General features: G+C 49.1%; 1 protein-coding gene across 1 annotated transcript in view; it reads right to left on the reverse strand.

Moving 5' to 3' along the window:
• Positions 1-280: 280 nt before the first annotated feature.
• The window catches only part of LOC106815470 (protein kinase C-like 1), a gene marked incomplete at its 5' end in the record, with an annotated part of 78,565 nt that continues 64,608 nt past the window's right edge, over positions 281-14,237 (reverse strand). Inside the window, 3 exon segments of the mRNA XM_014819935.1 lie at positions 281-637; positions 1,822-1,962; positions 7,099-7,287. Of these exon segments, the coding sequence (XP_014675421.1) occupies positions 482-637; positions 1,822-1,962; positions 7,099-7,287 (486 nt within the window).

Genomic DNA, 14,237 nt, shown 5'->3' on the forward strand with positions numbered 1-14,237 from the left:
AAACACGCATGCACGCGAACACACATATGCTCACACACGCGCACATCAACACACATAGTACATGAATTAATGTGCGCGTGCAGGTCTATATATATATCGTTATAAATACAAGAGTCAGTGTCACCACAGTAGATGTCACAGCTAAAGTGACGTCACAGCTAGCTAGCATGGTGTCACTGCCGAAATTGTTACACAGCCAACATGTCACCGCCAATAATGTCACAACTAGTGTGGTGTCACCGCCAAAACGGTACCGACTAGTGTGGTGTCACCGCCAACATGTCACCGCCAATAATGTCTCTACTAGTGTGATGTCACAGCCAACGTGTCACCGCCAAAACGGTATCTACTAGTGTGGTGTCACAGCCAAAATAACGTTACAGTTCGCGTGGTATCATTGATAGCATACAATCCTATCTCTGTGTGACAGCTAGCAGTGTGTGACAGCTAGCAGACTGTGACAGCTAGCAGATTGTGACAGCTAGCAGGGTGTGCTGGTGATGGCTGGCTGCGTATAGCTGAAGTCTTGGAAGGCCTCCTGGTTCATGGTGTCGCGTAGCTGCTTGTCCGTCGGGGTAAGATGTACCTTCTCCTGCGTGAAGTCCTTATCAAAGAATGATACGTCCGTTGCTGACTTCTGCAGGACAGAGAGAGAGAGAGAGACGAAGACATGAGACACAGAGAGAGATAAAGAAAGCGAGAGAGAGAGAGAAAGAGAGAGAGAGAGAGAGAGAGAGAGAGAGAGAGACGAAGACATGAGACATAGAGAGAGATAGAGATAGAGAGAGAGAGACATAGAGAGCGCGAGAGAGAGACAGAGAGAGACAGAGAGAGAGAGAGCGAGAGAGAGATAGAGAGAGAGAGAGAGAGACAGAGAGCGAGAGAGAGAGAGAGAGAGAGAGAGAGAGAGAGAGAGAGAGAGAGAGAGAGAGAGAGAGAGAGAGAAAGAGACAGAGAGAGAGAGAGAGAGAGAGAGAGAGAGTGAGAGAGCGAGAGAGAGAGAGAGAGAGAGAGAGAGAGAGAGAGAGAGAGAGAGAGAGAGAGAGAGAGAGAGAGAGAGAGAGGAGAGATGAGGAAGCGAAAGAGCAAGAAAAGACCGAGACCACACAGAAGTGAGAAGAGGGAGTGAAGACAAAAGAGACTGCGCGTAAGAGAGAGGGGCGGAGAAAGGAGACGCACAAGCCATTTGGGAAGGAAGCCACTGCCTTACAATAATAGCGCTGCGGTAGAAGTTGGTGCAGAGGTCTGTGGTGGGCTGGCGCTTGTGGTGTAGCAAAACGGAAGACATGCAAGTTATTAGTCAAGTTAATATAAACATGAAATGTATTTTTCAAACAAAACCATTTCCACACTAAATTATAGACTATCATAATATTACAGTGGCTATGAATGTACATGCACGCACACACGTACGCACGCACGCACGCACGCACGCACGCACGCACGCACGTACATGTGTGTAGTAGCTGCTTAGAATGGGAGTGAAACTGCAGAAATTGTACTCCATGATTTACTGGGCGTCTGCGCTATAGTTGACAAGTGTCGCCACCTATGGTAAGCTGCAACAACCTATTCAATCGCCACATGTATATATATACATATTATGCATAACGCGACATGTATCGCAGCATTTTTGCTAGTGATTAGGAGGTATTATTTTGCTAATTTAATATTAATATTATTATGCGAGTGCCAGCAGCAGTAGCTAGGCAGTCATAGCGTTGGCTGGTACTAGCAGCAGTAGCTAGACAGTCATAGCGTTGGCTGGTAACAGCAGCAGTAGCTAGACAGTGTGCACATACGGCGCACGCGCGCACTCACCACTTTCGGCACGTATGGGGGCGGCATCTCCTTCTTCTCTAGCTTGTCCCACGGTATGACCTTGAACATGGGGTGCTGTCGTATGTCACCAGCCGGACAGTCGGGCATCCCCAGCCGGACGTTAGGTGTCCTATCCAGCAGCTGCAGAGAGCACGCGTCCGTGTTACAACTTCTCTATAGTGCAGGGGTTCTTAACCTGTGGTCCATGGTCCCCTTTGGGGTCAATGGATGGGCTTCAGGGGGTCCATGTACCCAAGTGTATGTGAATCTCTGTGTTTATGTGTTTATGTGCATTTTCTGGGGAGGGGTCCGTAGCTTTCTCCATATTCTCAAAGGAGTCCATGACTCAAAAAAGGTCAAGAACCACTGCTATAGTGGATAGTCGGAAGGTGAGACTACCCCAACCAGATTCTAGACTCTAGGCCGCAGTGGTTTTGCACCTTTAAATGATGCGACACAGCATTGTATGAGGTATGAAGACTCCAATCGTCATGGTAACAGATGTATTTTAACACCCGCAGCAGCAGCAGCAGCAGCAGCAGCAGCAGCAGTAGCAGTAGCAGCAACAGCAGTAGCAGCAGCAGCAGTAACAGCAGTAGCAGTAGCAGCAACAGCAGTAGCAACAGCAGCAGTAGCAGCAGTAGCAGTAGCAGCAGTAGCAGCAGCAGCAGTAGTAGCAGCAGCACCAGCAGTAGCAGTAGCAGCGGCAGCAGCAGCAGCAGCAGTAGTAGCAGTAACCTAATTTTGCACGCGTGATTTAGTGATGTTTTGATTTGGGTCCTCGAAGAATTTGGGCTCGCTTTCCACTTTACTTCGAGTTTCATTATAAGCACGTTATGATCGGCCGTCGCCATGGCAACGCTGGATCATGCATATATCACGTGTTTTCAGCAAACTCAGCAAACACACAAATCAACGCAGAGCTATATCTGCGTTTATCATCGCTATCGTTTTTTACCGGTCGTTCTTTTTCATGCGTTTTCTGTTTATTTCGAGTTTTCGGGCCACACCTAAACCGGAGCCCAACAAAAGTTCACGGAAACAGGCGAAGCAAAAAAGAATTTAGGTTTCGCAGGATTGCCGTTACGTCGTTGCTAATTGGCAACTTTTTACGGAGTGGTGGCGCGGCTAGTGGGTGCTACACGTCGCCCCAGCCCTGCGTGCTTACGTAAGCAGAGAAGGCTGGCAGGTGTTTACACGAAACCTGCAGCGTTAAGCTAATGCTAGGCACAGGCACTTGAAGCGTTTCAATAAAATATAATGCTAACTAAATACGAAATCAATTTACTACCAAATTCTTAATGTTTCCATACGCTCTTTCACCTATTATTGCCGACAGTTTCATGTAAATTCCGTCCAAATCCTACGTCCAACCAATCCATCCATCCATCCATCCATCCATCCAACCGTCCGTCCGTCCGTCCGTCCGTCCATCCATCCATCCATCCATCCATCCAACCATCCATCCATCCATCCATCCATCCATCCAACCATCCATCCATCCATCTATTCATCTGTATATCGCTTGTAGGGGACTCAGATATGGCGCGATTGTAAGGTAAGACGACAAGCGAGAGTGGGGAGATAGGGATGGATAGGGGAGGGAGAATGTGAAAGGAAGCGGCAGAGAGCTGACGCACGTTCCCGCAGTGATCCATTTCACGAAGCCATTACGCACATCAGTCGTCAGCCGTATTTATTTACACGATACGATGTGATGCTGGTGATCTCCATGGATGAGGATGCTGAGGATGAAATGCCTGCAGTAACATCCGATCCCCCATAACATCACTTATCGCATCCTTCGTCGCATCTCTTACAGCATCCCTTGCAGCATACATTACCGCATCCCTCACAGCATCTCTCCCCGCATCCCTCACAGCATCCCTCAAGCAGCATCCCGCACACAGCCATCCCCACAGCATCTCCAGCAGCAATCCCTTAAGAATCCATCACAGCATCGTGCGCACAGCATCCCTCAGCCGGCATCCTCCACAGAATCACTTAACAGAAGCCCACAGCACCCTCACAGGCACCTAAAGCATCCATCACAGAAATCCCTCAAACGCATCCCTCCCCCATCCTCCCATCATCCCTCACCGCATCCCATCCAGCATCCCTACACCGCATCCGCCCTCCCAGCATTACCTCACCGCATCCCTCACAGCATCCCTCACGGCATCCCTCCCCGCATCCCTGCACAGCAATCCTTTACAGGCATCCCTCACTACACAGCATTCCCTCTATTATTCCTGCCCGCGCACCTTACGACATCCTCCCCGCATGTCCCTCCAAAGCATCCTTCGCCCGCATGCAACTCCCAGCAGCGCCCACGACATTCGATGCAGATAGTGCGCCAGCCCAGCAGGAGGAGCGTGAAGGCTGAAAATCTGCGGAAAGGCGGAAAACAGAGAAAAAACCGAGATATAATGGATAGTGCTGCCGGAGACGACGAAGAAGAGGTATCGAAAAAACATGACCGCGGTGAGGGGTCTGCGCGACCCGACCTGCCGAAGTGAAGCGTGCTTTCGGCAGTAACACAGCGGCAAAAAAATGCAGCATGGCCGACCGCAGCGCCTAGACACAATGTCGACTCTAGCCATTCTCCCATCATCGGCAGCTTACGGCGGTGAACGGCTCCACAGAGTGGGAGGCATCGGCGGAGATGCTAACGCGGCACGAGGTCTGGAGACGGCGCACGTACGCCCTTCCTCTTCAACATATCACGCGCCAGTTCAGCGAGCTCAAAAACCAATGAGAGAGAGAGAAAGAAAGAGAAAGAGAGAGAGAAAGAGAGAGAGGAGAAGAGTAAGAGAGAGAGAGAAAGAAAGAGAGAGAGAGAAAGAAGCTCTTCTTCATCAAGCACTCATTACTGTGGAACGTTAGACAAACGAGTAACAACCCCCAGCTGTCACTAGAAGAGCGAGAGTGTAGTCCAGCTAGGAGTATAACCTCTCCTAAATTTCCATGACATGCACGCAAAAGCGTTTAACCTACCCCAGTACAGAAATAAATAGCTGCAGCTTACAGCACCATAGCTCGCTACATACACGAACCTGTAAAGGATTCCTTGGGTGTGTAAGAATTGCAGGGCACAGATAACCTCAGCTCCATAGAACCTGTAACAAACAACACATATATATACGCATCCCATCAGATCGTATAAATATATCGAGAGCACGCAAACTGTAGTTATGTAATGAAAAAAGGTCAATGCGTTCCTGATTATATGTGTGACAGACGATTGCATGTAAATGGCAAGCCGTGACGTCACTCATGGATCATAAACGATGTCATATGCGTGTGCACGCGCAAAAAAGTACATTAGAAAAATATATCAATCGGGTGCACGGGGACCCCATTTTCCTCCTCTACTAAATCCCCTGCTGGCGCACAGCGGGAATGTTGTATACACACCATGATAGCTGACCATAGGTGACCCAGGACGACCATGGAAGGGGTCGAATAACCTTCAATGACCCCGGGTGACCATGGACGGCCTCGAATGCCTCATTGTGACCTCGGATGCCCCATTGTGACCTCGGATGCCCCATTGTGAACTCGGATGCCCCATTATGACCCCGGGTGCTATTGGATAGCCTCGGGTGACGACCCGATATGACCTCGAATAACCCTCGATGCCCCTGACTGACCATATAGGACCCCGGGTGACCATGTAGGATCCCGGATGACCATGAAGGACCCCGGATGACCATGAAGGACCCCAGATGACCCTGGATAAAACTTGTGAAAGGGATCGCATGGCGCTGGGTGACCTTGGGTAAACCCTGGATGAAGTCCAGGGTCGGTATATGTTGAGGCCAGCGCCGCGTGATCATCACGAGTTACCGACATGTATCATTATAGTGCAGCGCTGAAACCGGCAGGAATGCTGGAGATATTTCACCCGCACGTGTACAGAAGCGAGAAGCAGATCATCATGGGAGGCAGGCAGGCAGGCAGACAGACAAGCAGGCAGGCAGACGGACAGGCAGACAAGCAGGCAGGCATATAGGCAGACAGGCAGGCAGACAGGCAGGTAGGTAGGCAGGCAGACAAGCAGGCAGGCAGGTAGGTAGGCAGACAAGCAGGCAGAGAGTCAGGCAGGCAGGCAGGCAGGCAGGTAGGTAGGCAGGCAGACAAGCAGGCAGACGAAAAGCAGGCAGGCAGGTAGGAAGGAAAGCAGACAGGCAGGCAGACAGGCAGGTATAGGTAGGCAGGCAGACAAGCAGGCAGACAAGCAGGCAGGGAGGAACGCAGGCAGGCAGGCAGGCAGGCAGGAAGGCAGGCAAGCAGGCAGGCAGGCAGGCAGACAGTCAGGCAGGCAGGCAGACAGGTAGGTTGGCAGACAAGCAGGCAGACAAGCAGACAGGGAGAAAAGCAGGCAGACAGGCAAGCAGGCAGACAGGCAGGCAGCCAGGTAGGTTGGCAGACAAGCAGGCAGACAAGCAGGCAGGCAAGCAGGCAGGCAGGCAGGTAGGCAGGCAGACAGGCAGGCAGACAGGCAGACAGGCAGGCAGACAGGCAGACAGTCAGGCAGGTAGGTTGGCAGACAAGCAAGCAAACAAGCAGGCAGGCAGGCAGGGAGGAAGGCAGGAAGGCAGGCAGGCAGGCAGGCAAGCAGGCAGGTAGCTAGTAAAATAGTCTTGGTATATGAAGCACTGCGAGCGATGACGCCGAAAAACGAGCGCAGTTCTTTTCACCACGCTTCGGTTATTTCTGTAGGACTTTCAGAATGTTAAACAAACTTCACTCTAAAAAATCCGAGAAAAATTAGTAATTCTGTTAGCTTACATGGAGGGAGTGTCATATGTTTACTGAGGTCGCGTATACAGTCAGCTTAGTTCAAAGACTCTCATCACCTATGATGCCTCAAAAAACACGCTTTGTAAAGTTCGGGTATCTAGAGGATTGAGAATGAAATGCTAGCCTATTATACATAAATAAATAAATATATATATATATAATATATACGTATGTATCAGGGGTTAATAATGACAAATTTGTCATTATTAATCCCTGGTATGTATGTATTAGTAGGAGTTGCGACCGCTAAATTAAACGTTCTCCTAGCAATCCAAAATATCATGATGAGAACAACACAAATACACACTCACCACGATTTCGGGCGCGCCCGACGGATGATGAGGCAACCCGATAAATTAAAAAAATTGTGTGTGTGTGTGTATGTGTGTGTGTGTGTGTGTGTGTGTGTGTGTGTGTGTGTGTGTGTGTGTGTGTGTGTGTGTGTGTGTAGGTAGCCACACAGGTACGTACCAGGGCTAGACAGCTGGCGGCTTCCTTGGGCAGGAATCGTGGGAAGTATGGCATCTCGTGGCAGATAGCGTAGAACAGCTCGTCCTCGTCCGTGCCACTGTACGGCGACTGACCAATCAGCATCTCGTAGAGAAGCACTCCGAACGACCACCAATCAACGGCCTTGTTGTATTGCTTGTTCAGGATTATCTGCGCAAAAAAAATGGGTCGGGTTGCAGTGGATTAACATATACCTGTGCAAGGGAATGGATTGTAGTGGATTTACATGTATTATAAGAGGGTAAATAATGACAGATCTGTGAATCTGTCATTATCACCGCTGGTATTATCTATGGAAGAAAACGGATTGTAGGGAAATAACATGTAATATCTGAGCGGGAGAATAAATCTTAGAGGACCAAATGTATTATCTGTACAGGAGAGTGGATTGTAGTGGACTAACATGTATTATCTGTACAGGAGAGTGGATTGTAGTGGACTAACATGTATTATCTGTACAGGAGTGGATTGTAGTAGACTATCATGTATTATATGTACAGGTCTCTCTCTCTCTCCTCTCTCTCTCATCTCATATCATCATATCCCTCAACTCAAATCTCTCGCTGTCTCTGCTCTCTCATCTCTCTGCGCTCTCTATCTCTATATAGTTATATATATATATCAGGAGTGTATAAATAGGGTCCCTATTATACACTCCTGATATATATACATGCATACATACATACATTACATACATACATACAATACATACATACATACATACATAACATACGATAACACCCCCCTCCACACCACACATACACACATACACAAATAACACCACAATACACACATAAACACAGCAACACCAGCCAGGGGGTCGACTATGGTGTCGACTAACAAACAGCGGAGCTATGAGCATCAGCATTAGCAGGTCGAGCTGAGTTCAGTGCGGACATATAACTGCGAGCGAGCCACCAGCTCAGGCATGCTAGCCATTCGAGCTGCTGCCTGGTGGTGGTGGTGGTGGTGCCTGTGTTCTGTGTGCTCAGCTAGCGAGTGTGTGCTGTGCTGGCTGTGCGCGCTGCTGCTGTCTGCTGGCTGTGTGTTGCTGCTGGTGGTGGTGGTGGTGGGCTGCTGCTGCTGTACATTTGCTGTCAATGCTGTGCTGGTGGTGGTGGTGTGCTCACACACACACACCACATACCACACATACACACATACACACATTACACACACACACAACACACACTACACACACACACACACACACACACACACACACATACACACACACACAACACATACACACACACACACAGACATTTTTTTAATTTATCGGTTGCCTCATCATCCGTCGGGGCGCGCCCGGAAATCGTGGTGAGTGTGTATTTGTGTTGTTCTCATCATGATATTTTGGATTGCTAGGAGAACGTTTAAATTTAGCGTCGCAACTCCTACTAATACATACATTACCAGGGATTAATAATGAACAAATTGTCCATTATTAACCCCTGAACATAATACGTATATATTATATATCATATTTTATTTATTTATTTATGTATAATAGGCTAGCAATTTCATTCTCATCCTCTAGATACCCGAACTTACAAAGCGTGTTTTTTGAGGCATCATAGGTGATGAGAGTCTTGAAACTAAGGCTGACTGTATACGCGCCTCAGTAAACATATATGACACTCCCTCCATGTAAGCTAACAGAATTACTAATTTTTTCTCGGATTTTTTAGAGTGAAGTTTGTTTACAATCTGAAAGTCCTACAAAATAACCGAAGCGCGGTGAAAGAACTGCGCTCGTTTTTCGGCGTCATCGCTCGCAGTGCTTCATATACCAAGACTAATTTTAACTAGCTACCTGCCTCTTGCCTGCCTGCCTGCCTGCCTTCCTGCCTTCCTCCCTGGCCTGCCTGCCTGCTTCTGTTGCTTGCTTGTCTGCCAACCTACCTGCCTGACTGTCTGCCTGTCTGCCTGCCTGTCGCTGCCTGCCTACCTGCCTGCCTGCCTGCTTGCCTGCCTGCTTGTCTGCCTGCTTGTCTGCCAAACCTACCTGGCTGCCTGCCTGCCTGCCTGCTTTGCCTGTGCTGCTGCTTTTTCTCCCTGTCTGCTTGTCTGCCTGCTTGTCTGCCAAACCTACTGTCTGCCTGCCTGCCTGACTGTCGCCCTGCCTGCCTGCCTGCTTGCCTGCCTTCCTGCCTGCCTGCCTGCCTGCCTGCGTTCCCCTGCCTGCTTGTCTGCCTGCTTGTCTGCCTGCCTACCTATACCTGCCTGTCTGCCTGCTTGTCTGCTTTCCTTCCTAACCTGCCTGCCTGCTTTTCGTCTGCCTGCTTGTCTTGCCTGCCTACCTACCTGCCTGCCTGCCTGCCTGCCTGACTCTCTGCCTGCTTGTCTGCCTACCTACCTGCCTGCCTGCTTGTCTGCCTGCCTACCTACCTGCCTGTCTGCCTGCCTGTTCTGCCTATATGCCCTGCCTGCTTGTCTGCCTGTCCGTCTGCCTGCCTGCTTGTCTATCTGGCCTGCCTGCCTGCCTCCCATGATGATCTGCTTCTCGCTTCTGTACACGTGCGGGTGAAATATCTCCAGCATTCCTGCCGGTTTCAGCGTGGCACTAATAATGATACATGTCGGTAACTCGTGATGATCACGGCGGCGCTGGCCTCAACATATACCGACCTGGACTTCAATCCAGAGGTTACCCAAGGTCACCCAGCGCCATGCGATCCCCTTTCACAAGTTTAATCCAGGGTCATCCTGGGGTCCTTCATGGTCATCCGGGGTCCTCATGGTCATCCGGAATCCTACATGGTCACCCGGGTCCTATATTGGTCACTCAGGGGCATCGAGGGTTATTCGAGGTTCATATCGGTCGTCACCCGAGGCTATCCAATAGCACCCGGGGTCCATAATGGGGCATCCGAGTTAAACAATGGGGCATCCGAGGTCACAATGGGGCATTCCGAGGTCACAATGAGGCATTCGAGGCCGTCCATGGTCACCCGGGGTCATTGAAGGTTATTCGACCCCTTCCATGGTCGACCTGGGTCACGCTATGGTCGACTATCATGGTGTGTATACAAACATTCCCGCGTGCGCCAGCAGGGAATTTAGTAGAGGAGGAAAATTGGGGTCCCCGTGCACTACCGATTGATAATATTTTTCTAAATGTAGTACTTTTTTTGCGCGTGCACACGCATATAACATCGTTTATGATCCATGAGTGACGTCACGGCTTGCCATTTACATGCAATCGTCTGTCACACCAATAATCAGGAACGCATTGACCTTTTTTCATTACATAACTACAAGTTTGCGTGCTCTCGATATATTTATAACGATCTGATGGGATGCGTATATATATGTGTTGTTTGTTACAGGTTCTATGGAGCTGAGTTATCTGTGCCCTGCAAATTCTTACACACGCCAAAGGAATCCTTTTACAGGTTCGTGTATGTAGCGAGCTATGGTGCTGTAAGCTGCAGCTATTTATTTCTGTACTGGTAGGTTAAACGCTTTTGCGTGCATGTCATGGAAAATTTAGGAAGAGGTTATACTCCTAGCTGGACTACACTCTCGCTCTTCTTGTGACAGCTGGGGTTGTTACTCGTTTGTCTAACGTTCCACAGTAATGAGTGCTTGATGAAGAAGAGCTTCTTTCTCTCTCTCTCTTTCTTCTCTCTCTCTCTCTCATCATCTCTCTCTCTCTCTCTCTCTCTCTTTCTTCTCTCTCTCCTCTTTCTTTCTCTCTCTCTCATTTTTTGAGCTCCGCTGAACTGGCGACGTGTATGTCTGAAGAGGAAGGCGTACGTGCGGTCTCCCAGCATCCCTCCCCCCGTTAGCATCTCCGCCGATGCCTCCCACTCTCTGTGGCGTTCCACACGGGAAAGCTGCGATGATTAGATGGCTAGAGTCCGACATCGTGGTCAGGACCGCTGCGTCAAGAGCCATGTGCATTTTTTGCCGCTGTTTACTGCGAAAGCCACGTTCACTCGGCAGGTCGGGTCGCGCAGACCCCCTCAACCCGCGGGTCATGTTTTTCTCAGTAACCTCTTCCTCGTCGTCTCCGGGGCGTCACTATCATTATATCTCGGTTTTTTCTCTGTTTTTCTCGCCTTCCGCAGGATTTTCAGCTTCACGCCCTCTCATCCCTGCTGGCTGGCGACAACATCTGCATCGGAATGTCGTGGGGATGCTGGGAGGGATGCGGAGGAAGGATGCTGTAGATGCGGAGGAAGGATGCTGTAAGGGATGCGGGAGAATAATAAGAGGAAATGCTGTGTGAGAGGGATGCTGTAAAAGGATGCTTGTGAGGGATGCGGGGAGGATGCGGTGAGGATGCTGTGAGGATGCGGTGAGGAATGCTGGAGGGATCGGTGAGGAATGCTGGAGGGATGCGGTGAAGGGATGCCTGGGAGGAGGATGCGGGGAGGGATGCTGTGAGGGATTCTGTGATGGATGCTTTGAGGGATGCTGTGAGGGATGCTGTGAGGATTCTGTAAGTGATTCTGTGAGAGATGCGGTGAGGGATGCTGTGCGGAGATGCTTGTGATGGATTCTGTAAGGGATGCTGTGAGAGATTGCTGTGAGGATGCTGTGTGAGGGATGCTGTGAGGGATGCTGTGAGGGATGCTGTAAAGAATGCTGTGAGGGATGCTGTGAGGGATGCGGTAATGTATGCTGCAAGGGATGCTGTAAGAGATGCGACGAAGGATGCGATAAGTGATGTTATGGGAATCGGATGTTACTGCAGGCATTTCATCTCAGCATCCTCATCCATGGAGATCACCAGCATCACATCGTATCGTGTAAAATAAATACGGCTGACGACTGATGTTGCGTAATGGCTTCGTGAAAATGGATCACTCGGGAACGTGCGTCAGCTCTCTGCCTGCGCTTTCCTTTCACATTCTCCCTCGCCCTATCCATCACACACATCACTCTCGCTTGTCGTCTTACCTTACAATCGCGCATATCTGAGTCCCTACAAGCGATATACAGATGAATAGATGGATGATGGATGGTTGGATGGATGGATGGATGGATGGATGGGACGGACGGACGGACGGACGGACGGTTGATGGATGGATGGATGGATGGATGGATAGATGGATGAATGGATAAATGGATGAATGAATGAATGGAAAGATGGATGGATGGATAGGTAGATAGATAGAGAGTGTGGGTAGAAAGATCGTGAAAGAGATATATATATATATATATATATATATAATATATATATATAGAGAGAGAGAGAGAGAGAGAGGAGAGAGTGAGAGAAAGAAGAGAGGAGGGAGAGAGAGAGGGAGGGGGGCGTCCTTGTGACACGTCCTTGGCCGCTCGTGTGTGTGTCCTCTGGCGGCGTGGCAGCATTCCCCAGCTAGCATCCAGCTGGATGCTGGCTGGTACACCCGCATCCCGGCGTTGACGTGCGTGTGTCAGCATTGCGGCTCACGTGCTCCTCCCTGCGATAAATGCACCGCACGCGCCTCGCTCGAAGCTTGATTAATTATTAAAGCAGCAGGTTTTTTTTTGCGGCTGTCCTCGCGCGTCGTCGGCGGTTTGTAAAACTTGCGTTGTTGATTGCCGTGGTCTGGGAGAAAAACCGGGAATTGTCTAATCCGCTATTGTCACCATTAGCTGCATGATGTCAATCAGAGGTGAAGCATGCGGTGCTATTTATGTTTGTGCCATTTATTTCGGCGCATTTCCATTTCTTTCGCTTTTCTCTTTCTTTTTCCTCTCTCCCTCTCCCTCTTCCCCTCTCTCCTCTCTCTTCTCGTCTCTCTCTCTCTTTCTCTCTCTCTTCTCTCTCTCTCTCCTCTCCCGTCTTTCTCCTCTTTCTCTGTTTCTCTCTCTGTGTCCTCTCTCTCCCTGTCTCGCGCTCTATCTCACTCTCTTTCTACCCCTATCATTCTTGTTTATCGTTCTCCCCTCTCTCTTTCTCTCGAACTATATCTGCCCCGTCTCTACCTCCCTTTTTTTCTCCCTCCCTGCCTCCCCGTCCTCGCTCCCTCCTTCACCGTCTTGCCCTGCCACTCTCTTTTCTTTCATCCCTCCCTTTTCCGTCCCTCCTCCTTCCAACATGTCCCCCGTTCGTACGGCGCCTTGAGTAAGTGCCTGCCTTATATAATAAGTATATAATATAAATTATATACTTTAATTAAATTATTCAGCAAGATCTCAAGTTAGACACGGTTTACTGGACAGGATGGGCACGCAAAAGCTAGGCGACTTCGGCATGTGTAAGACGGACACTGATAGGCGACAGCAAGGCAATCGACTTCTGCGGAAACGCCTGACATACATCGCGCGCCCGAGGTAAAAGAACAGAGACCCTAGAACAGATGTAGTGTGAATCTGAACAAGTCCATTGTGTATTAGAACAGAGTAGATGTACTCGAACAGAGTATTAGTGTTCTATTGTCTCTGCTAAGAACCCGCCGCTCGCATGGCACCACCTGGCAATGTGTCGAGCGTCAATCGAAGAGCATGTAGATTTCGTTAAGGTATTTGATGTCATGTTGATGTCAGCTCCTAGTGGATGCTGCCAATGATATCGATCGTTGTCAGTGTGGTCGAGCGTCTTTGTAGTTCTTTGGCAAGACACATCCGTGTTTTTCCCACTACAGTTCCTTATCTTCGACCAATAATACATCGTTAGTGCAATACAATCCACTCTCCTGTACAGATAATACATTGTAGTCCACTACAATCCACTCTCATGTACAGATTAATACATGTTAGTCCACTACAATCCACTCTCCTGTACATATAATACATGTTAGTTCACTACAATTCACTCTCCCTGTACAGATAATACATGTTAGTTCTATAACAATCCACTCTCGCCTGTACAGATAATACATGTATAGTCCACTACAACCACCTCCTGTACAGAATAATACATGTTAGTTCTATACAATCCACTCTCCTGTACAAATACTACATGTTAGTCCACTACAATCCACTCTCCTGTACAGATAATACATGTTAGTTCACTACAATCCACTCTCCACTGTACAAATACTACATGTTAGTCCACTACAATCCACTCTCCTGTACATATAATACATGTTAGTCCACTACAATCCATCTCCTGTACATATAATACATGTTAGTCCACTACAATACCACTCTCCCTGCAC

The sequence above is a fragment of the Priapulus caudatus genome, unplaced genomic scaffold (assembly GCF_000485595.1).
Source record: "Priapulus caudatus unplaced genomic scaffold, Priapulus_caudatus-5.0.1 Scaffold1123, whole genome shotgun sequence".
In the NCBI taxonomy this organism is placed as follows: Eukaryota; Metazoa; Priapulida; class Priapulimorpha; order Priapulimorphida; family Priapulidae; genus Priapulus; species Priapulus caudatus.